This window comes from Protobothrops mucrosquamatus, unplaced genomic scaffold, assembly GCF_001527695.2.
Source record: "Protobothrops mucrosquamatus isolate PMUCROS unplaced genomic scaffold, P.Mucros_1.0 scaffold352, whole genome shotgun sequence".
NCBI classification, from domain to species: Eukaryota; Metazoa; Chordata; class Lepidosauria; order Squamata; family Viperidae; genus Protobothrops; species Protobothrops mucrosquamatus.
The window spans coordinates 960,626-987,622 of NW_015386687.1; the positions used below are offsets into that span (position 1 = coordinate 960,626).

Sequence of the window (26,997 nt, forward strand, 5' to 3'; positions counted from 1 at the left end):
TGCGCCCTGCCGGGTGCTCACCGACAGGGTTGGGGGGGCCGAGGCTGCCAGGGAGAAACAGCCACGTGCCGGCAATCAGCTGGAACTGCTGGAGCCGGCCGGGGAAAGCCGCGGTGAGGCGGAGAACGCCGCGGATGCCAGGGGGAAAGCCGAACGGGCCACGCAACACCAGCAGACCAGCAGATGCCGCGGGAGAGCTGACACCAACCTGGAACTCTCTGGTCCAACGAGCCTTCAGGGAAGGAGGCTGAGTGATGCAGCACACAAGCGGCCGGACGGAGAACCGCCAAGGATTGACTTCCGGGAGGGGCGGGTCCCAACTGCCGGGACACTTATAACCACAGGGCGGATGGTGGCTTGCGGCTGGGGGCAGGGTAACAGGGCGCAGGGCCAATGAGGAGCCCTGCGAGGGGGCAAGTCCCATGAGAGAGAGAGAGAGAGAGACAGAAGTGCAAGTGCCTCTGTCTCTCTCTCTCATGGGACTTGCCGGAGGGCCGCATTTATATAGAGCAGGGAGGGCTGTTCGAGGGCCGGATTAAACCAGGCCGCGGGCCGCAAATGGCCCGCGGGCCGGACTTTGGACATGCCTGCTTTAAGCTGTCTGCAAGCACCTCTTTTTCTAGGATCGCTTGGTTAGCATATAAACTCAGAAAAAGATGCAAATTCTTTAAGGAGGCATCTCTGGCACACAATGTGAGTGCCCATACCTGTTCTGAACACCTTTTTACCCTTTGGATCCAAAGCACTACACATACTTCTTTAAGGATTACCAGCCTAATATTCAAGTTGTCCTCACTTAACTACTTGCTGTCTAGTTTCATCACTGCTCAGGTAAGCCATGGTTTTTTCTCAGATGAGCTCTCCGGAGAACGTTCATCAGGGAAGAGCCTCCGAAGCCCTTCCCCTGCCACTCCGCTGGCCCATCCTGTAGCCCAGCCTTTCCTAAGCAGGTATCCAAGTGAGCCAGGCTCAAAGACAGTCGACCCTCGGTCAGCATTGGCCACCCATGATTGGTGTGGCTCTTCCAGATTATCTGGTCACAACCTGCCCAGCAACCCTTGGGGACAAGACATGCCGCAGCCAAAGGAAAATCGCGGGAAAACAGGCACAGCCTCTTCCTCCTCCTCCTCCGGCTTATGGTAGTTGTTAAGGGGACTACGTGCTGCTTTAATGAGTGAAGCAAAATCTCTCATTTCTATGTACAGGTAGTCTTCACTTGATGACTACTCATTCAGTGATCGTTCAAAGTTACAATGGCACTGAACAAGTAGTAGTTACTACTGGTCCTCAAAGTTCCCAAAGTATCACACTACTCCTGTGGTCATATGATTGTGATTTGGGCACTTAGCAACTGATTCACACTTATGATAGTTACAGCATGCTGCAACCACATAATCTCCATTTACAATCCCTGCCAGGTTCCCAAAAAACAAAGTCAATGGAGAAGCCAGCAGGGAAGGTCACGAGTCACTCCAGTAAGTCTTCCCACCCAGCATCAGTAGCCACCACCGCTTCCATAGCACTTGCACCATACCTTACTGGCCATTCTTATACCCTCCCCACCTGATAACAACCATCCTTAGCTTGAAATAGATTGCATATACGATACAACCACCTGCACACCCTCTCTGATCCCAACAGCAGCCACTTTGATTATTATTATTTATTTATTAGATTTTTATCCTATCTTTACTACTTTATAAATGACTCAAGGTGGCAAATATACATAATACTCGTCCTTCCTATTTTCCCCATAACAACAACTCTGTGAAGTGGATTGGACTGTGAGAGAATGACTGGCCAGTTTTCATGTCTAAGGCAGGATTAGAACTCAGAGTCTACAGGCTTCTAGACCAGCATTAATCACTACACCAAACTGGCTTTTTCTGCCTGCCAGCCTGCTTGCAAGCCACTTGAGAATTGCAGCTTCCTTCTGGCTTCCCCCATGACTTTGCTTGTTGGAAGCCAGCAGGAAGTTCCAAGGAGGTCCTTGTTTAACAACCTGCGATTCTTTTTTTTTATATATAAAGTTTTATTATTTTTTTAACAGAGTTCAATAATAATTATTCAACAAAAATGTGTTGTCTGAGTATCTTATTCACTAATACAAATTAAATTCCTAATCCCTAAATCTTTTCTCTAACCATTGATAAAATAGGTCCCAAGTTTGAAAATATTCTGTTTCTTCTTTTTCTTTCAACCTTAAAGTAAGCCTGTCCATTTCCACACAGTCTAATATTTTTTTGATTATTTCTTCTACTGGTGGTATTTCTTCGTTCTTCCAATATTGTGCAAATATAATTCTTGCCGCTGTTATCACATGTAGAATCAAATATGTACTTTGCTTATCAAGTTTTTCTGGCATTATACCTAGTTAAAAAAAAACAGGTTTATAGTCTATGTGTTTCTCTAATATTTTTTCTAACCGACTGTGGATTATTGTCCAATATCTCCTTGCTTTAACACATGTCCATCACATATGATAATAAGTACCTGGTTTGTGTTTACATTTCCAACATTTCTTTAACATGTTTTTAAACATTTTTGCTAGTCTTGTTGGTGGCAAATGCCATCTATAAAACATTTTATATAAGTTTTTTTGTATGAAGCTGACATTGTCAATTTATAATTTCTTTCCCACAAACTTTCCCACTTTTCTAAGTCTATATTATATTAAAAATTTTGCCCATACTATCATTGTCTCTTGTACTTGTTCATCTTCCATTTTGAAATTTAGTAAGAAATTGTACATTTTTTAATTAACTTTTCATCAGAAGTTAATAATGTCTCATCAAACATAGTCTGTTCTTTGTAAAATCCATACTGTTTAATATATTTATCATATCTGACTTGCATTTGTAAATGTGACCACCATGTTAAATCGATGCCCTGATTTTCCATCTCTTGCCTGGAGTTTAAGTTCCCTTCAGAATTTAGAATATCTTTGTATGTCCATATTTTATCGAGACTGACTAGATTTGGATGTACGAATGCTTCCATTGTTGAGAGCCATCCTGGAATTTTCAAATAAATTTTACATTTTATTTTTTCCCCAAGTTAATAATAATGCATTTCTAATGTAGTGGTTTTGGAAGTATTTGTGTTCTTTATTTTTTCCATACCATAGAAAAGCATGCCTACCAAGTTGCAGGTCATGTCCCTCCAGATACAGCAATCTTTTATTTTTAAAAGTTATCCATTCTTTTATCCATGTTAACACTGATGCTTGATAATATAAAACCCAATCTGGCAAGCCAAAGCCTCCATTTCCCTTGGCTTCTTGTAACATTTTCAATTTAATTTTAGCTTTCTTTCCTTGCCAGATAAATGTTTGAATTAGAGAGTTTAAATCTTCAAAGAATTTTTTCTCCAGTTTTATAGGTATCGTTTGAAATAAAAATAATATTTTTTGTAATATATTCATTTTCACTGTAGCAATTCTTCCTAACATCTACAGTTGAAGATTCTTCCATTTTTCCAAATCAAGCTTTGCTTTATTTGATTTAACAATTTAATGTAATTATCTTCTTTTATTGTTGAACATCTTGCTGTCAAATATATTCCCAAATATTTGACCTTTTTGACTATTTGCAATTCTATTTTTTCTTATAATTGCTTTTTTTTTGTTTATCTGTAAAATTTTTAACTATCACTTTCGTTTTTTCTCTATTTATCTTTAATCCTGCTGTCTCTCCAAATTGTTTCATCTTTTCCAACAGTTTAGGAATAGTCTCTAAAGGTTCCTCTAGAATGAATACCAAATCATCTGCAAATGCTTGCAGTTTGTAGGTTTCACCTTTTATTTTCAATCCTTTAATTTCTGGATCTTGCCTAATGTTTCTATTTAAAACTTCCAAAGTTAAGATAAATAGCAATGGGGATAATGGACATCCTTGTCTTGTGCCTTTTCGTATATCAAAATTCTCTGTGTAATCCCCATTTACAATTACTTTTGCTGTTTATTTCTAATATATTGTCTGAATCGTATTTATAAAGTGTTGACCAAAGTCCATTGTTTTTAGTTGTTGAATCATAAATTGCCAAGAAACATTATCAAATGCCTTTTGGGTGTCTAAAAATACTAGTGCCAGTTGTTTCCCTGGATGAAGTTCATAATAGTCCAATATATCTATATTACCCTCAAATTATTTTTTATTTGTCTCTTTGGCAAAAATCCATTTTGATCTGGGTGTATAAATTCAGTCAAAAATCTTTTCAGCCTCTCAGCTATTATTATTTTTTTATATAAACAAGTTTTATTAGTTTTTTAATTTTTACATCAGAGTGCTCAAGAAACACCGTGGTGATGGGGTAATCAATCATCCAAAGACAAAGTCATATATATATAACTCAAACTAATTCATTAAATGTTCCCTCTCTATTTCCCTCAAATAGTATAACATATTTAGGTTAATCCATTTCTACATTACATCTATGTAAATCCAAATCCTGTTTTTAAGCTTTACTAATTTACAATTACCATAATCCAATTTAATCTTGAATAAACATATTATTAGCACTTCAGATATCCCTTCTACAATACACATAATATTCCGACAGTAACATTCTAATATTTCCAGATATATTCTAATTCTTAGTCTAATAAGTCATTGATTAGTACCAATTCTTCTCTTATCACAAATCTCTCTTATTTCTTCTTCCACTACAAAATACTTATCCTACTTAAAATAAAAATATTACTCTACTCTATTTTAAATATATAATCTATCAGTCAATCTATTTCTATAAAAAAAATCATTTCAGTCCATTAGGTAAGATTTAAATCTCGTCCAAATAATTATCATATCTAAAACAAGCATATTGTTACATTATATATCATCTTGCTAACTTCACATACTCAGTTAATTGTTAAATCAGTCCAGGTCTCTAAAGCCATTTTAACCCATTAAGTAAAATTTTAAATCACATTTTTAAATCTAACTCTAGCTTTCTTTCTGTGCCAGGCCAGTTTCCATAATACCGTATCTGTATCATCAAATCTCAGTATTTGAGTACGGGTATTTATCAACACATCAATTTGGTCTAAGTTCTCTTCCCTTTCTTCCAGTATCATCTGGATAGTATAGTCAATTTTGTTCCATGTTGTAATTACTAGTTGATTATCCAGATTATCATGGCTTTCAATAGATTCTGAAAGTCAGTTCCTGTTGCTTTTAAGACTGCAAGTATTTCAGTTGAAGTCATTCATTGATCATCAGAGTTCTCCGTAATTTGTACGTAGGTTTATGAAGTATCCTCTTCTGTAGTAATTAGTTGACTTGTGGAATGATCAATTAGAGTCTCAGTTTGAGATTTTAAGTCAAGTGTTTTTCTAGAGCTCAATTGATCAGTAGCTTCTTCCTCCATTTCTTTAAATTGTGTGCACTGTTGCATATAGGCCTCTTTAAAGCTAGTCTGTTCCTCCTTTATTGATCCTTGGCCTATAGGTTGGTCTATTAAAATTTGAAATTCAGTTTGTGGTTCTGCAAAATGATCTTTAATTTTTCTCCAAGATTTCATGTACTCTGAAGCTTCCAGGATTTTTTCCAATATAAGCTCATAATCAAGCTGTGGGTAAGATTCCTCCATTTCCATGATAAAATAATATTTTAGTCTTTTAATAGAAGCTATATTTATTAGAAATCAACAAATATCCATCTCCACAATTTCTAGTAAGCAAATTCAGCCCACAGCTGCTTCAAGGCCTTTATCTTTTCCCTTTTATTATCATTTGAAGGTCAAATCCATTCTCAAACACTAAGAGAAAGTACAATTGCAGTAACACTTTTCACCACAAGATGTCCTCAGTAGGCTGTAAAATCTTTTTTTCCGAGTTAATTTTTTTTTAATCTCATTAAGAAAATAGAGAAAAAAAAGCAAATATCTCCAGCATAGTAGATAAAATAATAATAATAATGTTCTATAATAAGGATTTTTTCAGGGCCCCAAAATATCCCAAAAATTAAATATCCAATAAAAATTTACTGTTTTATAGTTTTGTTCAAAGCTTTTTTTCCCAAGTAAACAAACGCTGCTCTCTTAGGGCAGGGAAGTCATTCAGAGGCTTTTTATAGGAAAATAGTTAGGGCTAAGAGAGGGAAGGAAAGGTCTCACCCGGATTTCTCCACGTTGGCTCTTCACGTTTAGCTGTTCTTCTTACTTTCGGCTGGTGCAGCTAATTGATCGGCCATTTTACTGGCCGATCTTTTCTCCGACGGCCCTAAGGAGCTAGCTCGGACCGCGGAAGGAGCTGCCGCCCTTCCACAGTCAACGAGGACCTCCTCGACGGTGGTTGCCTCTCCAGGGCGACTTTTCGACCCGATTAAGGGACTGCCGGCAGAGAGAAAACAGCCAGCGAAGAGAGGGAGCTCTGCGCACGACTGCACACGCCGCGATCCAGAACCGGAAGTCAGCCTCTCAGCTATTATTGAACTGAAGATTTTATAGTCCACATTCAGTAGTGATATCAGTCTATAGTTTTTGATCTGGGTCAGATCTGAGTCCTCTTTTGGTATCAAAGTAACATTTGCTTCTGTCCATGTATTTGGGAGTTTTGCCTCCAATAAAAGTTCATTACATAGATTTTTCAATGGTGAACTTAATATAACTCTTAAACATTCATAAAACTCTGCCGGGAATCCATCTGGTCCTGGTGTTTTTTCATTTTTTTGTCTTTTTATTGCCTCTGTCAATTCCAACATTGTTATTTTTTCATTTAACATAGTGTTAAAGTTTTCTGGAATTTTTGGTAAATTATTTTCTTCCATATATTGAGTCATTTTCTCCCATGGAGTTTCTTCCTTGTCATACAGTTTCCTATGGTATTCTTTAATTATCTTTTTTATTGCTTCATTTTAAAATTGTAAACAGCCTTTTTCATCTACTAAATTGTTTATCAATTTTTTCTCCTTCTGTTTTTTAAGTTTATAAGCTAACCATCTTCCTGGTTTGTTTGCATTTTCAAAAAAAAATTGCTTTGCCCTTTTAATTTGTTGTGCCAATTGTTCTGATTCTATTAGATTTAATTTATGTTTTATTATTTTCATTTGTCTTTTCAATATTTTCTTTTGTGGGTTTATTTGTAGTTCAAGTTCTAATTTTTTAAATTCTTCTCTTAACAACTGACATTGTTGTCTCTTTTCTTTATTTATTTTTTGCCATGTATGTTATCGCTACACCTCGAAAATATGCTTTGGCTGTATCCTGTACATTTTGTAATGTTGTATCTTCTTTTTTATTTTCTTTGAAGAAAAAATCCATTTCTTTTGTTGCTAAGTCTATAAATTCTTTCTCTTTTAATATAGATTGATTCAAAGTCCATCTTACTTTTTTCTGCATTCCTTTCCACACCATTTTTAAGGGGTTATGATCTGCCCAAGTACCTAATTCTATTTCCATTTCCTGCACATTAAGCCTTAATTCAGGCGTCATCCAAACCATATCAGTTCTGGACCAAGATTTATGACTTTTAGAATAAAATGTGTATTGTGATTTTCCTGGGTTCGTTTCTCTCCAGATATCTTGAATACCAATTTTCTCTATCTTATTGAAAAAAGTCTTAGGTAATCTTTTTCTTCCTTGTTTCCATGATTTACTGCTTTTATAGTCTAATGTCCCATCTACTATTGCACTGAAATCCCCAATTAAGCATATATTTTGATATTCCATTTCTACTATTTTTCTATGAAAGATAATAAACAAGAATTTTGATAAAATTCTTCTTGTTTATTATTTGATGCATATATTACTATCAAAAGTATCTGTTTTTGATTTAAAAATATTTCTACCATTAATATTCTTCCTTCTTCATCTGCATAAATCATTTTGGAATCTATTGTCTCTTTGACATATATAACTATTCCTCTTTTTTTTGTTGAGCTGATGTATAATAAAGTTTTCCAAGTTTTGGATTTTCCAAAAATTTATGATGTTGTTTTTTTGTGTGTGTCTCTTGCAAACAAAATATATCAATGTTTAATTTCTGTAGTTGTTTGAAAATTCTTTTTCTTTTTGATGGGGAATTCAATCCATTTATATTCACTGAAAAAATTCCATTTCCTTCTCCATTTTAGTTTACTTATATTTAGGTCTTGTTGATCTCGTAATCCTCTGCTCTTTTACTATTCCCTCATCTTCTTGATTCGTCTTCTCTTTTTCCACTTCCACCTGTGTAATTGTTTCCTCTATTGTTCGTTCTGTTTGTTTCTGGCTTTTTCCATCCTCTTGTTGATATTGTGTTCTTTCTCCCAGAAATGTTCTATATCTTTCATCAAAATCCTCTGCCTTCCACACTGAGTCCAAACGATTTCTTGTGTTATTCCAATTGATTAAAATCCCTTCTGTCATCAGCCATCTAAAATTTACTCCTTTTGCAATCAGCTTTGTAGTCAAGAAATGATATTGTCTTCGAGTATCCCTTATTCTCTTGGGAATCTGTTTCAGCACTACTATTTCTTTATATTGTAATGGATCATCTCTAACTCTTCTTAATATCTCATCCCTCATTGTTTTCTTCATAAATTTACATGGACTTCTCTGGACAATTTGTGTTTCCTTGCCTAACTTGAATTCATTCATCCACTTCTTGCTGCATCTCCAGTCTTTTCATTTCTAGGGCCTCTGCTAATAGATTAATAATCACTTCGGCTATATTTTCCTCTTTATCTTCGAGTTTGTTCTGGAATCTCAAATAGTGTACCGCCTTCTCCATTCCCAAAGCAGCAACCGCTCCTTCTAGGTTTTGATTTGATTGTTCTAATCTTTCATTCTCTATCATTATTGCTTCAATTTCCCCCCCCCCCCAGTATCTTCTGATTGATCTTCCACCTTCTGAATTCTTTGTTCATTTTTAAGGATCATTTGTTGATGAATCTCAAATTGTGTCTTTATGTCAAGCATTTGTTTGTTTAGCTTATCAACATTGTTTTTTGTTTCTTGATGATTCTTCTGCATCATTTCTTGAATTAATTGTAAGGTTGCATGCATCTCTTTTTGGAGGTTGTTTGCCTTCTCTCATTGTAACATTGCTTCAATAGATCCCTGACTTGCTGGACTAGATGTTCCAGAAGAGGGTGCAGAAGCAGGTTTTTTTGTAATTTTAGTGAGGTTTGGTGCACTCATTGTTCAATCAGGCAAATTTTGTAAATCCACAGGGAGAAAAGAAAGAAAAAAAGCCAACTGCTTTAGGCTATAATCCAACTTTAAAAAGAGCCAGCTGTTTTAGGCTAAAATCCAACTTTAAAAAGGAGCCAATTATTTTAGGCTATAATCCAAGTTTAAAAGGGAGCCAACTGCTTTAGGCTATATTCCAAGTTTAAAAGGGAGCCAACTGCTTTAGGTTATAATCCAAATTTAAAAATAAGCCAACTGCTTTAGGCTATAATCTAAGTTTAGAAGGGAGCCAACTGCTTTAGGCTAATCCCAAGATTTTTTTTTTAAAAAAGCCAACTACCTTAAGCTGTAATCCAGCAAAATAAAAAACACCAACTGCATAAGTCTAATCCAAATATTTCTGTCAGTTCAAAAATATTAGAGAAAAAAAGAAAAGAAAAAAAACCCTGTCTCTAAATAGTTTCTATAATAATTATGTCTAAAGTTGAATGATGTAGTTAAAAAAGTCATTGTTTTTTCTTTTGTAGAAAAACAGGATGTTCTTTGTTTAGCACAGGTATTGTTTCAAGGTCATCACTTTTCTGATTTTTTCTGTATTATTGTAGTATCTTCCTTCAACACTAGATGTCCTCATTAGTTATAGTGTCTCTATCCAGTAGTAAAACTTATTTAAAATGCTCTTGCACAACAAAGTAAAAAAAATCTTCCCAAATCAGAAAAAGTAGCCAACAACAGATTATCATTTTTTTCTTTTCAATCAGTCTCGAATCTTTTCTGCATATTTTTATATTCCTTAATTTTGTTCCCCCATTCCAGATTTCTCACCGCTTTTAACTCTCTTCGTCCCAAGTCTTCCTGGGGTTTTTTACTTTTAAAAGTTATCCAATTCAGGGAATTATATTTTAAAAGTCCATAGGGAAGAGAAATAAAGAAGAATCTCACCCAGATCAAACACGTTGTTGACAGCTGTTCGGCGACATTGCCACAGCTCTTCACTTCTTACTCAGCTGTCTGTGGTGTGGGCTGTCTGCATACTTGCCGGCAGCCTTTATTCCGCCTGTTTAAAGAGTTTCCTCAGTCCGTTCGGGCCAACCGCCGTTGGCTCCGAACTCCCAAGGTTTCCCTTCCTCCTTGTTATTATTATTATTATTATTGTTGTTGCCTCTCCAGGGCGACTTTCTGACCTCTTTGGGTCTCCAGACAAAGCAAAATCAGACTAGGAAACCAAAGCTCTGGTTTCTTTCATCAGTGTCACCATGACGCCCAGGGTAAACTCTCACAACCTGTGATTCTTGCTTAACAGTGACAACAGAGACTGCTGGGATTGCCAACTCTAAGTGATGTGATTACAAGATGTCACGTTTTACAATTGTCCATTAATGACAGAAATTGCAGGCCAAATTACCATGGGGCCATGGTTAAGCAAGGACTACCTATATTGCAAATGTTCTCTAGTACTAGTAAATTACTTGTTCTCCTATAGGAACATGTGAGGCTGAAACTTATTTTCTTCAGTTTTTTAAAAAAAAGAAGCTGTGGAAATAGCTTCGCCTTGGAGCTTTTAGACAATGATGATATTTTAGGAAAGCTATAGAGAAGAGAATTAGTTTCCTGACTTTACTCTTGACTCTGGTCCACAAGGTGTAATTGAGGTGAAATGGATTCAGCTCCTATTCCAAACAGGGAAGACACCTAATATCACTCTGCCGTTCTCTCCATAGGATTCATCCTTACTAAATAATCGGGTGCTTTTGCACCATGCCAAGGCAGGAACAGTAATTGCCCGTCAAGGAGATCAAGTAAGTATTGTAGATGGCATAAAAGATCATAAATTAGCTTAGTCAGAGAAAAACAAATATGACAACTGTAGCATCTCTCCTTCCCTTGAAGGTCAAAAAAAGATGAAAGGAGGGCTTTCTTAAACAAAAATAGTTTTTTTCTGTAATCAGGACCTAATGTTGGATGGACTGTGTTCTAGAAGGAAAGAATTCTCAAGAAACATTTCATGTGGATTGAATTTCAGTGTATATTCATGTGTGAATTCTTCACAGTTCAAATTGTTGAAGATTTCTTTCCACAGTGTAAGAACCCTATGCTGTAGCTTTTAATAAGAATCTGGCCACTTTGATTGTGGCTTAGAAAAGGAGAGGAATAATTTGTCAGGAAAGGAAGAAGGGTTGGGTACAAAACACTCCTCTTAAAACACTAATTTCCAGCTTTTTAGCAACCTCATCAATTTAAATTTTAAGAGATATAAAGAGATATATGTATGTTTGTTTGTTTGTTTGTTTGTTTGTTTGTTTAAAAAAGATATTTCTAGAAATCTGTTGAAGCTTCTGAATCCTGCTCAATGGTGACCCAATTCCCTTGGAAGAGGCTGCTTATTCTGGTCTTTTTTGGCAGGATGTCAGCTTGCACTTTGTACTGTGGGGCTGTCTGCATGTTTACCAGCGGATGATTGACAAGGCTGAAGACGTGTGCCTCTTCCTGGTGCAACCTGGGGAGATGGTGGGCCAGCTAGCAGTGCTTACTGGAGAACCACTGATTTTCACCATCAAAGCTAATCGTGATTGTACTTTTCTTAAGATCTCCAAGTCTGACTTTTATGAGTGGGTACCATCTGCATAAATGTGCCTGGTTTCTGCCTAGCTCTCCTGGCATCATGTACTTCCCAATCATTAGCCATGTTCACATGCGGCAACTGCTCCTGTTCTTTTAGCCTAAGCCATTTGCTGTTCTCTGCTGTGAGGTTGGTTGGGTCATCTCACAGGTAAAATAGAGAGAAAAGAATGGTTATGTCTGTGGCTTTATGCTGTCAATATGGTTTTGCTCGGGAAGGGCTTTCATGGCTCTGGTGTAGTTTTCCTCTCTTTCCCTTCTCCAGTAGAACAAGCTACCTAAAAATAATGGTTATCTTTCTTTAAAAGCAAGGTGCTCTATCAGAATCCAAAGCCTGATTTTTTAAGCATGCTGCTCTTTTGAAATCAAGGAGCCTGACTGAGGTGGATAAAATATGAGGATGGGCAGTGAAAATCAGGAACTCTTAGTGGACAATGTTGAGGTGTATAGAAATATTGCTCTGCCACATCTCCTTTTTTATCTCTGCTTCTTGCTAGATAAAGCTGATATATACATAAGTGTGTGTGTGTGTATGTGTGTACAAACTATACAGTTTACAGTATTTTCTACTAAGACAGTGTACACATTTTTCCGACTAATGGAGCACATAAATTTCCACTAAAGGAATACATAAATCTGGACTACTCTACTACTCTCTTGAACATTTGAAAACTTCAGCTGGTGCAGAATACAGCTGCACATACAGTAAATGGTGTGTTATTTGGCACATATAATACCTCTACCCCATGAGCTGCATTGGTTGCCAATGTGCATCTGGGTACAATTAAAAGTGCTGTTTCATGTTTAGGACTGAATTGATTGAGGTACTGTCTTTCCCCAGATGTTTCTACCCATCTAGTCCAGTCTGGCAGGATGGGCGTACTCTGGGTCCTGCCAGTCAGGGAATGCCAGCTAGCGGGGCCAGGAGGTGTGCCTTTTCTGCCATAGCCACCTGCCTTGTGGAACACCCTCCCTCTAGAGATCAGGATGGCCATGACCCTGCTGGCACTTCATAAGGGCCCTAAGACTTGGTTATATGTGCCCCGGTCTGAGCCCCAAGTGTGTGAAAGGTCCTGCCTCCTGTTGTTTTAACATTTATGAATTATAATATTTCCTCGCTTTTATTATAATTTTATTTTTAATTGGTTTTATGATTTATGATTGTTCTCTGCCCAAAGTCACTTGTTGAAATGGCCAGCCATACAAAATGAATAAATAAGTAAAAATTAATTTAGCTTTGCCCTGAAATTCACCGCACCCATTGCTGTAATTCTTAACTAGCAGCATCTTCCCTGAATCCAAATTGGATCTATTTCTTTCTCTACTCTGGCAAAATTGAGAAATGAACTGGTACTTCTATATATTGCAAATTGTAGTCTTCCAGTAACTTCTGAATCCTCCTTAGGGTTATGAGGGAACAGCCAAGTGTGGTATTGAGTGTGGCTCATACTGTGGCAGCCCGCATGTCGCCTTTTGTGCGTCAAATGGACTTCGCTATTGATTGGATGGCAGTAGAGGCTGGACGAGCACTTTACAGGTAAGAGAAAGGGGCTGTTTTCTCGGCTCCCTGATCTCCATTTGATGCCTTTCCTTTGCTATTTTTTTTTAAAAAAAGCTTTTTATTAGTTTATTAAACTATAAAATACAAAGAGAAATTCAAAAAAATAGTAGAGAAAAAATGATGTAAAGAGCGAAAAGAAAAGAAAAAGCCACCGATTTCCGACTCTCTTTAGCACAGTAGAAGATAGCATTACAACCGCGACTTTCTTTTTACACAACAGTATGTACAAGCCATTTCTATAACAATAAACCTATCTAATTAGCAAAAACAAAATCAAAGTTTTATTTTTTTTTTCATTGCAAGTCCAAAATCCAGAAGCAATTTCAAAATAGAAATAAGGTTAGATATATTCTCTTCTTTGGATAAAAGAATCAATTTGACAATCTCTGTTTCTCTTTGAGGGGAACAATATATATTTCTGTTAACTCATTAATTTTATCATAATTCATATTAAGAGAATCCTCTATATTTCATTTTTTAACCCTAAAGGGAGAAAACACTTTTTCTAGTTTGGATATTTTACTAACTTTAAAAAATACTCAAGTATTATATATAAGGGGGGGGAAACTCTTCATTTTAAACCCAGAACACAAAACATTAGAGCTTTCTTTCAATTACACACCAATATAAGTCCAATTAACTCCAATTAGATCATGAATTCAAATCTCTCCCTCGAGTTTATCCTCATGGATAATCAGTTTTCATTTTCAAATTTAATCAATAGTATTATACAAATTCTGGGAATTATTCAGAATTACATAAAAAGACAGAAGACACATTTACAAACTTATTTTATACATATGAAGCTACTTTAAAGCTTTCTTTCAATACATATATCAAACTTATAAAAATCCATCCAAACTAATTAAATCATTAAATTTAAATTACTCCCTCTAGCTTGTCTTTATAGAATGACATCTTTTTCTTCTCAGGAGTGTCTATCAAGTCTCTTCAAGAAATTCTCAGCCTTATTTATATCCATGAAAAAAATGTCCCAAGACTGTTCTTTTAGACATTGTAGATTAACCTGGAGCAAATCCTCGTAGAATAAAGTTTCCTTCTCTAAGATGTCTATCATATCTTTTTTTCTCAAAGAATTCTTGACCTTTTTTCCATGAGGAAAAAAATCCCAAACTTGACCTCTTAAGAGTTGTGAATTTACTTGGCACTCTTGTTTCAGTTGCACGGGGAGGGTTATATTCAAACCATCACCATAATATAAACTGGTGTCAGATTTATAGTCGAAAGATACAGTTAGATTATTTGCATTGTCCAGCATTTGTAGAGTTGACGCAGTGGGTTGATAATTTTCTACAGTGGGTTGATAATGTTCTTTTTTAATATCCTCTGTATAATTAGTATCTTTGGACTCTAGTGTCAACGCTGCAAATACTGTATATTCTTGCTTTGACAATATGCAGAACTGTCTGGTATTTTTATAGTTAAATCAGGCAACAGTGAAAGGGGAGGAAAATAAGGAAAGCCCAGGAAAAAGAAACCGGAAGTAAATCACATCTTCCAAGTTAATTGGAAGATGTGAACCATGACCCCAAAATAGGGGAGGGAAAAATGCCTGGAATGTATGTGCAACGGAAAAGAATCTCAGATCTAAGCATTTCCACCATGCCGTACTGACATCTCTGTAACCTTAATAAATGCTTTTAGGAGAAAAATATGCCTGAAAGTCCTTTTAAGTGTTTCGTTAATCAGACACATGACATCTAGCTGATTTATGGTATAAATTATTTTCTGTATGGGCTTTTCAAAAATGTCCATGACCACAGACTCCAGCTGAGTGTTAAACATCTTCGTAGCTCCCTCTAGTGTTCACAATTTTTATTTATTTATTTATTTATTCATTCATTTTTTCTAGCCAATCTGAGTTCATGAAAATTGGAAAATTTCAACCACCAGAACAATACAGGGCTACAGTTTATTTTAAAAGCAGTAAATTAAGACCATAACTTCTATCCTTATTTCAAAATGCCTCCTTATTTTAGCTGCCTCCAGCAACACTTTTCCTTGTCATTTAATAATAAAGGAATCTCAGAAATGTTGCATAGCCTCAGAAAGGAGTGATAAGCTGTAACTAAAGAGAGCCTCTTTTAGCTAATAGAGATAATAGCATGTTTCCCCGAAAATAAGATTGGGTCTTCCTTTTTTTTTTTTTTGCCTCCAAAAGAGGCACCAGATCTTATTTTTGGGGGGTGGCTTTTCCACTCATCTCCGGCACCAACAGCCTCACCCAGCCAGCCCACGTCTTCTGCTACTGAAGGAGCAACTTCATTCTGCAGCCAAGAATGGTGTTCCAGCCTTCATTTCGCAGTCAGGCCTTTCCAGAAGGCCTCTGCAGCTGATAACCGAGCAATGAATCCATAGCTTGGTTTTTGGCTGCAGTGGCCTTCCGGAAAGGCCTGACTGCAAAATGCCAGCCTGTGAATGCCGGAGAAGTAGTGGGCCGGCGAGGAGAGACCTGGTTGCAAGGTAAGTGGGTGCAGGGTGCGTGGGGCAGCTCCACTCCCCCACCCCCACCTTAGCTTGATTTTTAGGTGTGTGCCTTGTCCCAAAACTAGGGCTTATTTTTGGGGTAGGGCTTATTTTAGGCCCACCCCCAAAAATCAAGCTAGGGCTTATTTTGGGGTAGGTCTTACTTTCGGGAAACACAGTAGTCTCATAAATTGATTAGGAAATAAAGGGCACAGCTTATTGTCCGTTTGAAAAATAAATTCCAAAATGTCTGTTTTATCCAATAATGACGTGATTTCAGCCCCACCTCCCAGCTTCAGCTCACCAGCTATTTTGAAGCACGGTTTCTAAAACCATTTGCAAACTGTTGCTGTTTCAGAGGATTTTGAGGGATGATTCTGGGACTCTCCCTAACCCAGGAGAGTCAGATAAATGAAAGGAAGCCTGTTCTTTCTGTTAAGTTGGAAAAACTACAGTCCAGAGAGAGGAGATTCTATAGGCGTATCAGGTGCTAGCCATGTCTTCACCGAAAGTGATGCCTTTCTTTTGCTAAAGAATCCCATTCAGTTAGATGCACACTGTGCCATGATATTTGCACAGAAATAACTTAGTTTGAGACAGGCTTTACTGGGGACTAATTTAATCCATGATTCTTCCTTTTCCTCCAGGCAAGGCGACAAGTCTGACTGCACCTACATTGTGCTGAATGGGCGCTTGCGCTCTGTCATCCAGAAGGCCAATGGCAAGAAGGAACTCGTTGGGGAATATGGGCGTGGGGACCTCATTGGAGTGGTAAGTTCTAAGTAAGGGAAATGCCTACATGCAGTGAGGGACAGCTAGACCAAAGAGTTTTCACAAAGGGATTAGCCATCCTGCTTTTAAAGGATGCTAGGTTTGCAAGCCTCACTATATAAACAGTTTTAGAAATTGCCTATTAACCATCTTAAACCTATTAAGACCTTTGGAATTATAACTTTGGAAAGTTGCCAGGTGAGTTTAGCTTCAGTTCTGAACAAAACAAAATTAGTTATAAACTTAAGAGTGAATTTGAATTAAACAGCAAAAACAGTAAGATTTTTGTCTAAGAAAATTATAAATAAATTAAGAGTCCACATAAATTTGGAATATTGACTTTTGGAATTAACTGTAAGAAAATAAATAGGTTCTTGTGGGAACCAAATATATTTTGGCTACCTTGCTATTGTAAGTCATAACAAAGATAAGTAAATTTATAATTTTAAAAACTAGACACTAAATTTGGGGGACTAAAATTTTAGAAAATTAAAGATTCTCAGTAGAAACAAAAAAAATATTAAACTGATTTTAATATCAATTAGTACTGGGACTTACAAAATGAGACAATACATCATAATATTGTAATTTAAATCCTTAATAAAAATTGAATATTTTGAAGCCGTGATCATGAAATTCATACTTAACAACAGTAACCAGAGACCTCCAGAACTGCCGTTACTAAGCATCATAGTCACATGACATCATCTTTATGACCACAACACTTAGCAATGGAAATTGCCGTCCCAATTATTATTATTAAGTGAGGACAAGGTATTCATACCTACAGAAGAGCATCTCTCACTAGCTGAGGAGCGCTCTTTTTCATGTGGGAAGACTGTGATGTGATTTACCTACTGTGACCCATTTCTTGTGATATAGGTAGAAGCTCTGACCCATCAAGTACGAGCTACTACTGTCCATGCTGTGCGGGACACAGAGTTGGCCAAGTTACCAGAAGGGACTCTCAACAACATCAAAAGACGCTACCCTCAGGTGAATGCTCAGGGGTTCTCCATATTTTCTATTTGAACTAAGCTTTGCAGTCCTGGTGTACAACTCATTCCTGAATTTGCAAATGGTTCCGCAGATTTTGTCTATGGAGATTCTCAGTTATCCAGGTCATAGTTGTCCCAAAGATGCTTCTTCATGAAGCAACTGGACTTTCTAGTTTTTTCTTTGAAAACATTTCTCTTCTCATCCAAGAAGCTTCTTGGATGAGAAGCAAAACAAGAAAGTCCAGTTGCCTCATGAAAAAGCATCTTTGGGACATTCTGCAGATTTTGTTCCACTCAGGATGTGTGTGCACATTGTGCGCATAGGATCTCTGTGGCATAATATGCATCTTTTGGACACAGAGATGCTTTATAAGTGTTCAGAAATATTGAATGTAAAGAAAGATTGTAAAGCTTTATAAGATACTGATCTGGAAAATGAATATGTAGATAACTACTCCACTTCATTATTTGATTTAGCTCACCATGTGTTAATAATACAAATGTTGGCACTGTTAATTTCTTATGCAAACTTTTTGGATAGCCCCAACAAAACAACATATGTTTTAGGCTTCTAGTTTTTCAAAGTAACCTTATGATCAAAATTGAACTGGAAAGTAAACCCTCATGTTGAGTTTTTCTTGTCTGCTGTGAACTGGCTCAATTGCATTATGAGAAAAACACTAACCCCCACAATCATCATGTCTTCAAAAGGTTTACAAATGGAAATCATGACAGAAAATGCTGCTTTTCCATGTTGTAGCAAACCATACTATCTTCTAAGCAAGGTGGATTCATTGCTGAGAGTATGCTTTTTCTAGAAGGAGTTAAAGATATACTATTATATCCAGGGGAATACTTCAGGATACATGTGGAGTTGCATTTTAATAGAGTATGGAGGAATGCAGTGGCAAGGCATTGTGAACACTTTTTTAGATGTGAATAGGGAGAAAATCATTTTAAGAAGTCAGGCTAGCATCACACCAGTTGGGTATTTCACAGACTCAGAAATGGTTGTGTATACTATATGTATTATTATTCGCATTCTGGGCATTGGCATTCTCCAATCTTCTAATGCCTAATATAGGTTGTCACCCGGCTTATCCACCTACTGAGTCAGAAGATCCTGGGGAATCTGCAGCAGTTACATGGCCCTTTCCCAGGTAAGTGTCCCACTTCAGGCTATGCACCAAATTGTTGCCACATGACCCAAAAAGCATCAGTGCTTGAAAGAGCATCCTAGCATGACAGAAAGCTATGGAGTTGTGGCTGCGAGTATCTAATGTTGCTGCCAGGTACTTCAGGTATTTGTTTCAGTGATTATTGTATCTTCCATATAGGTTCAGGTCTTGGCATGACCTCCAGCTCAGAACTGACCAATCCAGCTAGTAATCTCTCAACAGTGGCAGTCCTTCCAGTGTGTGATGAGGTGCCCATGGCAGCCTTCACCTTGGAACTCAAACATGCTCTGAATGCAATTGGTGAGCTCTTGTTAGTGGTCTCTTTCCTTGTGTTGCTTCATTCTTCTGCTTTTGTCATCATTCTTCTTTTTCTTCATAGGCCCAACCCTGCTGCTCACCAGTGACATAATCCGTGCTCGTCTTGGGGCATCAGCATTGGATAGGTGGGTTGAGAACACACCTAAGCTTGTAAGCAGAAATGTATAATCACAGATACTGGCGTATGGAGATGGGATGTAGCATATTGTACTCTTTCCCCCGAAAGTATTCACAATCTGCCATATAGTCTGTTTTACCCATTCTATCTGTCCATGGTGTCCTGTAGGGAAATACACTGGCAGATATTTCCATCAAAGCATCTAGGCTACATTGTCATAATGACAATCATAAATGCTGTGAGAGTCCTTTACTCCCAAAGAAGAAGGTTGTGTGCAGCATCAAAAAAATACAGGGAGGGTTTTCTGTTATCCAGATAGAACTAGATTGTGCTACATTTTTAGTTTATTTGTTGAGCTTTATTTGTGCTCTTCCCCTTTTCATCTGATGAAGTGGTTGCAGCTCATAAAACTGTCTTTTAATAGACAATTTAATAGTCTTTTAATAGAATTTAGAAAATGTTTTTTCTGGATATCTGATTTTTTCCCAACTATAAAACTGAAGTTTGGAGGGTTTGATTTTTTTCAAAGCAACCATGCAAGACCTCAATATTAATGCCTCTGTCTGATTCTTAAAGTCACCCTTATCTATTGGATCATAGTTATTCAATCAGCAAAGAGTTGGTACATAATATAGAGTTCCTCCATGAGTCTGAACAATAAGTATAATGTGTATAATGGTATGAGTTTGTGTATAGGTTCAGTCTTCGAGTAAGATGATTTGAAAGAGGCCAATCTTCATCTTTTAAAAAAAATGTTCATCATCAAGAAAAAGGAGCAACAGGAAATAGCTTTTATACCTTTAGAGAACCACTCTTGGGCACTGTTGAATTTCTGGAAGAACAAAAATGGTTGACTAGAATCATGTAAAGTCCAAGATGGAAATTGATCTTGACTTGTTTTTCTGGGCACTTTCTATCCCCTTTCCCTCCTTACAGTGCTGTCAGTGAGACTGGAATGAGAAAACTTTCTTTTGCTTTTCTTCCCTTACAGTATCCATGAATATCGACTGTCTGGCTGGCTAGCTCAGCAAGAGGACATTCATCGCATTGTTTTGTACCAGACCGATTACACCTTGACTCCTTGGACAGTGCGTTGCATCCGGCAAGCTGACTGCATTCTCATTGTGGGCCTGGGGGACCAAGAGCCTACACTGGGTGAGGTAAAGGGTCCATCATGACTAGAGTGAAGCTTGGTCTAAGAAGTACAGTTACTCTACTTGAGCAGGTAGATCAGCTTGCTTGGGTGGGCAGGGGGGAGTTTGATGAATGGTTTCCATTGTACAAACCCACATCCTACTGCATAGAACTTAAAATGGATTTCAATAGGATCAAAGAGCATCTTTTATTAGCCTTTCTGTCAATATTGCTTCTCCAGCTAATTGATTGTCTTCCCTGTTCTAATAATAGACTTGGGTTTGGACTCTCTCTTGATCTGGCTCCATAAGAAAGATGGTGTAAGAACATAATCAGTCAAAGACAGCTGTTTGTGTTATGATGGAAATGAACATGATTGATTTGACTTCTCCTTTCTCCCTCCACTATGTCAGCTAGAACAGATGCTGGAGAACACAGCAGTGCGGGCCCTAAAGCAGCTTATCCTCCTGCACCGTGAAGATGGCCCCAGCCCTGCCCGCACAGTGGAGTGGCTCAACATGCGCAGCTGGTGCTCAGGGCATCTACACATCAAGTGCCCACGCAGGGTCTTTTCTCGACGCAGTCCCAACAAACTGGTACCTCTATTCTGTTTGTTCACCATTACATCTTGTTCTGTGCTCACTCTTGGCTTAGGCAGGCCTTTCTCTTTTGCTTTGCCGGAGAACCTGGTAAGACTGAACAGCCACTTTTCTTGAGGATGTTGATTCCCCTATAACTTTTCTGAATAGTAGGCTTCCTTCCCCCAGGGACCCCTGAAACTATTCATCCTGAGTCAATATTTCCTACTTCAGATTTTTCCCCACTCCTTCTTTTGGTGTACATCACCTTGAAGACAAAGAACAGCAAGTTGCTGAATAGGCTCTTGGACCCTTTCCAAGTGGGGTCCAAGGACTATTTGACTTTCCCTTTGTAGAGGGGAAAAGTTGATAAATGGGAACAGATGAACTTAAACAACTTTCCTCTGTGAGTCCCTTTTTTTTGAGCTGATGAAAATAATCTTACTCCTTCTCTCCTTCCCATCCTTCACTATAGAGAGAGATGTATGGGAAAGTCTTTGAAAAGAATGCGGATCGTCACAGTGACTTCTCCCGTCTGGCACGAGTCCTTACAGGCAATACCATCGCTCTGGTTCTGGGTGGTGGTGGAGCCAGGTAATATGCCCCAAAGAATTAGGAAATGTTTGCTTGGCATCAAGAGGGCCAGGAGAGTTTTCAGGGTAACAATGCATCAAAACTAGGGAACTTGCATCTCCCAAAGGCAGGAAGGATGTGACTTTTCCCTCACCATGGGCTAATTTTTCTGGATCCCACTGTTCTCCCCATCTGGATTTTAGAGACGTTGGGAGGTCTGTACTCCTTAACATGGAAGCTTATACTTTTGACTAGCACCACTAACCTATCAATGTTGACTACTACTACCACCATACTTTTTTTTAACCACTCCCACCTTTGGCTCCTCCCTGACAGTAGAGGCATGAAAGATTCAGCCTCATTCTCATGACTTGGTGAGAACACCAAAGATACATTGAGAAGCAGATTTGCTTCAAGGATGTTCTTTCCCTTGCCCACAGAGGTTGTTCTCACATTGGAGTGATCAAAGCCATGGAGGAAGCTAGTCTCCCTATCGATCTGATTGGCGGCACCTCGATTGGCTCCTTCATAGGGGCCCTTTATGCAGAGGAGAGGAGTGCAGTGCGCACAAAGCAGCGGGCCAGAGAATGGGCAAAGGTGAGCATATATTCAAACCTGGAAGGAAAGTAGGTAGGAGAATAGTAGTGCTGAGAGAAACAGCAAAAAGAGAAGGTGTGCTATTGAAGCTACAGTCCTCTAAATACTTGAATGGGTTTGTATCCCAGTGATCTCACCTGAACTTCCTTCTGAATAGATGAGGGTAGATTTGCACTGTTTGTTTACCAAAATACATGAGCCTAACCTTTGGCAACTGAGAAAAGGTTCTGGGGTTCTTTACAGCAATTTCAGTCTGGAGTATGGTGCATAGGAACTGAAGCATCACAGACTAGATAAAGGAAATTAAGTGAGGTGGTAGAGTAGCTGTCTTCTTTGAATTTTTTGCCAGCTTAGTCTCCCTAAGTGCCAGAAAGCAATAGGTTGTTTTAACAGAGGGATTGTTTTATGCAGAACTGTTTCAGTGGTTGAGGGGTGAAGAAAGTGTTATAAAATGCAACCTTATCATTTAGGAGCTGGCTGTTTCCAGTGGGGGACAAATTGAAATAGAGCTAATGTTGATTGGAGGCCTAATGCATCCATGCACAGAAAATCACATTCCCATGTTTCAGCTATTCACCTTCAAATTATATTGCAGTATCTCAGGATGCTCCATGTCCAACAAAAAGTGATTGTTCATCCTGAAGCCATGAATTAGCTGTTTTGGCTTAAGGATTCAGCATGTATTGGTGTTTTGGAGCTCCTGCAGAAGAAATGCATCATGATCCCCAGGCTTCTTGGGGTCTGCCATATTTTTACAGCTGATGGAACATAGCTAAATAGTCTTTTTGCTTAAACATGTTAATTCAACAGGTTGAAATCAGGTTTTTTTAATATAAAAATGGTGTAACTGTAGGTATTATAATGTATGCGGATATGTCACATCCAGTACTCTCTAACCCCTTCCCATTTCTGTTTTATACTTATTGCAATGAATGCCCCTCTTTCTTCTTTGGTGTGGCCTGTATTGCATTTGTTCAGAGAAGAAATTATTTAGATTGCTGTCTTCATTATTTCCCTGGTTCCCGGAAAGATCATGATGCAGTGGTCTTTGGTCTTTCATGGCTTGTTTCCTGCCTCATGTCTTTTCTACAGAGTATGAATTCAGTGTTTGCAACTGTGCTGGATCTCACCTACCCCATCACCTCCATGTTCTCTGGCTCTGCCTTCAACACCAGTATTCACAAAGTGTTCCAGGATAAACAGATTGAGGTATCCTTTTCTCAGCAACACAGGAATGAGCTACAAAGTGCTGAAGGTCTAAGACCACTTGCTGCACAAAATCCATCAGTCTGAAAGGTTTTCACATAATAGCCATAGTAGGTGTTTCCAAAACCCAGGGGAAGTAAAATATCGGTGCTAATTTTGGTCCAGATTTTGGTCCTGTGGTGGCCAGAAAACACATAAATTAGGCCGCTTGCACAATTTCTCCCTTATTGATCAAATGAACTGCAGTAAACTGCAGAATTTGGGTTAATGTATGTGCACATATTCGGGATACAGTAAATGTACAAATCATTGTAGCCTTTCTCCCTCTCACTTACTGTGACCTTCCATGTGATTTTCATTCTCTTCCACTTTGTCAACTGAAGGATCTGTGGCTCCCATATTTTAATGTGACAACAGACATCACAGCTTCTGCCATGCGTGTGCATAAAGATGGTAAGTGAATCTTTCCTCCAGCACAGTAGTCATGACTGACTAATAATTCAGCATGCATTCCTCCTCCAGCTCTCTCCTGAACTTCAGCAGGAGCCAGGGAAGCCAGAAGGAAATGAATTACAAAATATTAGAGAGCAGGGATGCACCAAGGGCTCCTGAGGCCACAGGAGATCCACCCACATCTATTTTGTGGCCTCTGGTATTTTTTAAGTTTCAGAAAGTGCAAGACAAAATGGCCAGATGTTAAAAAGATGTATGCCTCTACCTGAACCCTGAAGTGTCCTTCCACAACAGTACTGGCACTTTTGCAGCCTCATGCTGAGGAGAGTTGTGCCAGGTGGTTTCCTGGGAATTGCCTTATGTTTGTGTCCAGCAATAATTTTCACTGTTTGAAATGAATATTTCCATTTGGATAGATTTTAGAACTCTCAAAGATCTTGCAGGGCTTGCTTGGGACTGCACATGTCTGAAGAACCCTTCATTAGAGGAAGGTCACCTTTTTTCCGGCAAGGTCAGGGAATATGATGCCATCTGGGGAGGTGGTAGGAATTTGCCTGAAGCCTATTGTATATATAGAGGTAGGAAATATATAGTAGTGCTGTTTGTCTATTAGAATGATCATTGGTGTAGCTTAAGAAGACCATTCCTATCTTATCTTCCTCCAGGAGTAAATAGGGAGGGAGAACATTATGTGAGAACATCTGTAGCGTGCTTGGGTGCATCATGATCTTAGCCTTAAGCCTTCAGCAAACATTCTTTTGCTGAAAAGGCAAAATGGAGAATGGAAAGAACTCCTACAATCTATGGCTTCTTTGAGCCACTTGCCATGTCTCTTAATAATCTTGGCTAGCTTTGAATCTGCCTTTCCTTGGTAACATTGCTGCTGTTCACTAAACCCACTAACTGTTCTGCCATTTGTTCTGTTCCTTTTATTTATTGGAGTAGCCTGGCTGTTGCATCAAGTTTCCCAACTCTGCTCCTCTAGAGAAACTGTGGGTTGCTAGTTATTCAAACACTGCTTATTTTTGGAGGAGGGAGGGGGAAGAATCATTGCTAGTGAAACCTAATGAATGAGTGGAATTTGAAATCAGCTTCAGAGAGGGATGGATTGTATGTGAAGGGAGGAGGGAGGTTTTTGTGACACCCCCCTGGCCTCCCCTGGCTGCAGCAAACTTCAGATCTCATCTGGGACATTGTTGGCAGCCATGCCCATCTGCAGGGCGGGGGCTGGAGAGGCTGTAATTGCCTGGCTCTCATTCTCTGCCTACTCTCCTTCCCTTCCTAACAGAGCTAACACTTTCTCTTCTGTCTCCGGTAGGTAGGCAGTATTGAGGTTGGCAAATTGTAAGGTAGGGGAAGGTCTATTCATGTAAGAAAACAGAACTTTCAAGTTAAAGTGGAGGAGCTTCAGTACCAATGCTCCTCACCTGCATATGTGAGGTTGTTGAGGTGAAGCACAGAATGGCCTACCTTAGAAGTGCTAGGTTTCCTTCGAGCAGTACTTAAGTGAGAAACAGTTTTTGGTGTCTTTCCTTATGGGGACAAGTGTGCTTCTCTTCTCATACCTGGTGGGGGGATAGCAAGCTAGGCCAGGCAGGTGCAGCTTTCAGACTCTGGCAATAGTTGGTAGTTGCAATCTTCAAAAAATACTTAATTGTCCCTACCTTCTTCTTTTTTGCAAGTGAATTGTTGTGCTACTTGTGTTGTATACAGCAGGGCTTTTCAACCTTTTCACCGATTGTACCACTTTTAGGATATGGCAATATTCGAGTACCACCTAGCAAGGTGTCAAAAACTTGTTGACCAAAAAAAAAAACCCTGTTCAAAGTTGCAATTGCACTGAAATGACTTATGACCATTTTTCACACTTATGACCATTGCAGCATGCCCAGGGTCAGGTGATTTATATTTGGATGCTTGGCAACTGATTCATATTTATGATGGTTACAGTGTCCCATGGTCATGTGATCCCCTTTTGCAACCTTTTGACAAGCAAAGTCAATGGCAGAGCTGCTGGTGGCCAAGTACTAAGGCAAGACTTCCTTCCTTCCCTCCCTCCCTCCCTCCTTCCCTGCCTCCCTCTTATGCCCATCTCCTTCTGAAGGAAGAATTTGAAAAAAAAACCACCATATTTTCCCTCTTTCATATATTCATCAAACAAAGAAAAGCCTTCAGAGACAGAAAAGACAAGCCGCTGAGGGAACTAGCTTAAAAAGGCGCATTCCCCTTTAAGAATTTGCTACTGGCTAGAAAGAAAAGTTAAGGAGCGCAGCTGGCACTTAAGGAAGAAAACAAAATGTAAATAAGTACTGGCTGCCGGCTAAGGCAGCTTCCCCAAATGGCTCCATTCATAAGTAAAGGAATGTTGCAGGCAAAATCCATTCAGGAGAAAAATACTTCAAAATTCCTTGCAGCAAAACTTATAGCTAACAATAGCAAAGCAATAGAAGCTAACACGAGATATCAGCCAAATAGAAATTGCCACATTGTGTTCCTTAAGAACACAAAGTCCACATTGCACAAAACCCAGAACTTCAAAGTCTCAAAAGCACATAAGAATCCTTACACTCTCCATCTCTCTCCCTCCCTCCCTCACCTCCAGCCGATGCTGCCTTTCTTCATTGCTGTCTTTCTTCATTCCTCGTGAAGGGCAACCCCTCCCCCACTGCATTTCTTGCCTGTTTGTTGCTGCCAGCCCCTGGCCGGCCTGCTTGATCTCCTCTCCTCTCCCCCCACCCTCCTCCTTTCCCTTCGGTACAGCTAGAGCTGACTCTGCCTCCTCCCAAGGCTGCTTCTTTTTCTCTTTCCCTCTCCCACCCAAACTGCCTCCTTTTATAGCCTTTCCTGTCTCCGCCCCCCCTCTTCCTCCTTTCTCTTCCGGGTGAGCCTGGAGCCCTTGCCCCACCCCAGCCACTCTGCAGCTCTGGAGGACTCTCTCAGAGTAAGTCCTGCACTGCGCTGGCTCGTTCCCTCCCCCACTACACTTGGCTGCGTACCACCTGCCACGTGCTAATTTACCACAGGTGGTAAGCATACCACCAGTTGAAAAGCCCTGGTATACAGTTTCCATTCCTTTCAATCAGCAGAACTTCTTAGGTTCCTCTTAGGTTCTTTATCATTCCTTTTTATCCAAGTACGCCTCTGTGACCATTTTATAGGCAGGAGCAATCTGGCTTCCCTGTGATCAGAGAGTCCAGCCTCCTGTTTTGAAGCATGACTTCTTGATCTTGATGGATTGTAGAACCATTTCTCTTGAGTTTTCTGTATTGCTGCATTATATGCTTGCCCATAAGAA

The 26,997-nt window shown here is 38.9% G+C and overlaps 1 protein-coding gene across 1 annotated transcript in view; it reads left to right on the forward strand.

Moving 5' to 3' along the window:
• Positions 1–26,997, forward strand: part of PNPLA6 (patatin like phospholipase domain containing 6) — a 54,915-nt gene that overhangs the window by 15,703 nt on the left and 12,215 nt on the right. The window contains exons 13-26 of the mRNA XM_015815591.2: positions 10,833–10,910; positions 11,515–11,720; positions 13,136–13,267; positions 16,426–16,549; positions 17,432–17,545; positions 18,632–18,707; positions 18,885–19,025; positions 19,105–19,168; positions 20,153–20,321; positions 20,709–20,891; positions 21,349–21,467; positions 21,887–22,043; positions 23,136–23,252; positions 23,633–23,702. Coding sequence (XP_015671077.2) covers positions 10,833–10,910; positions 11,515–11,720; positions 13,136–13,267; positions 16,426–16,549; positions 17,432–17,545; positions 18,632–18,707; positions 18,885–19,025; positions 19,105–19,168; positions 20,153–20,321; positions 20,709–20,891; positions 21,349–21,467; positions 21,887–22,043; positions 23,136–23,252; positions 23,633–23,702 — 1,750 coding nt within the window. The remainder of the gene's footprint in view (positions 1–10,832; positions 10,911–11,514; positions 11,721–13,135; positions 13,268–16,425; positions 16,550–17,431; positions 17,546–18,631; positions 18,708–18,884; positions 19,026–19,104; positions 19,169–20,152; positions 20,322–20,708; positions 20,892–21,348; positions 21,468–21,886; positions 22,044–23,135; positions 23,253–23,632; positions 23,703–26,997) is intronic.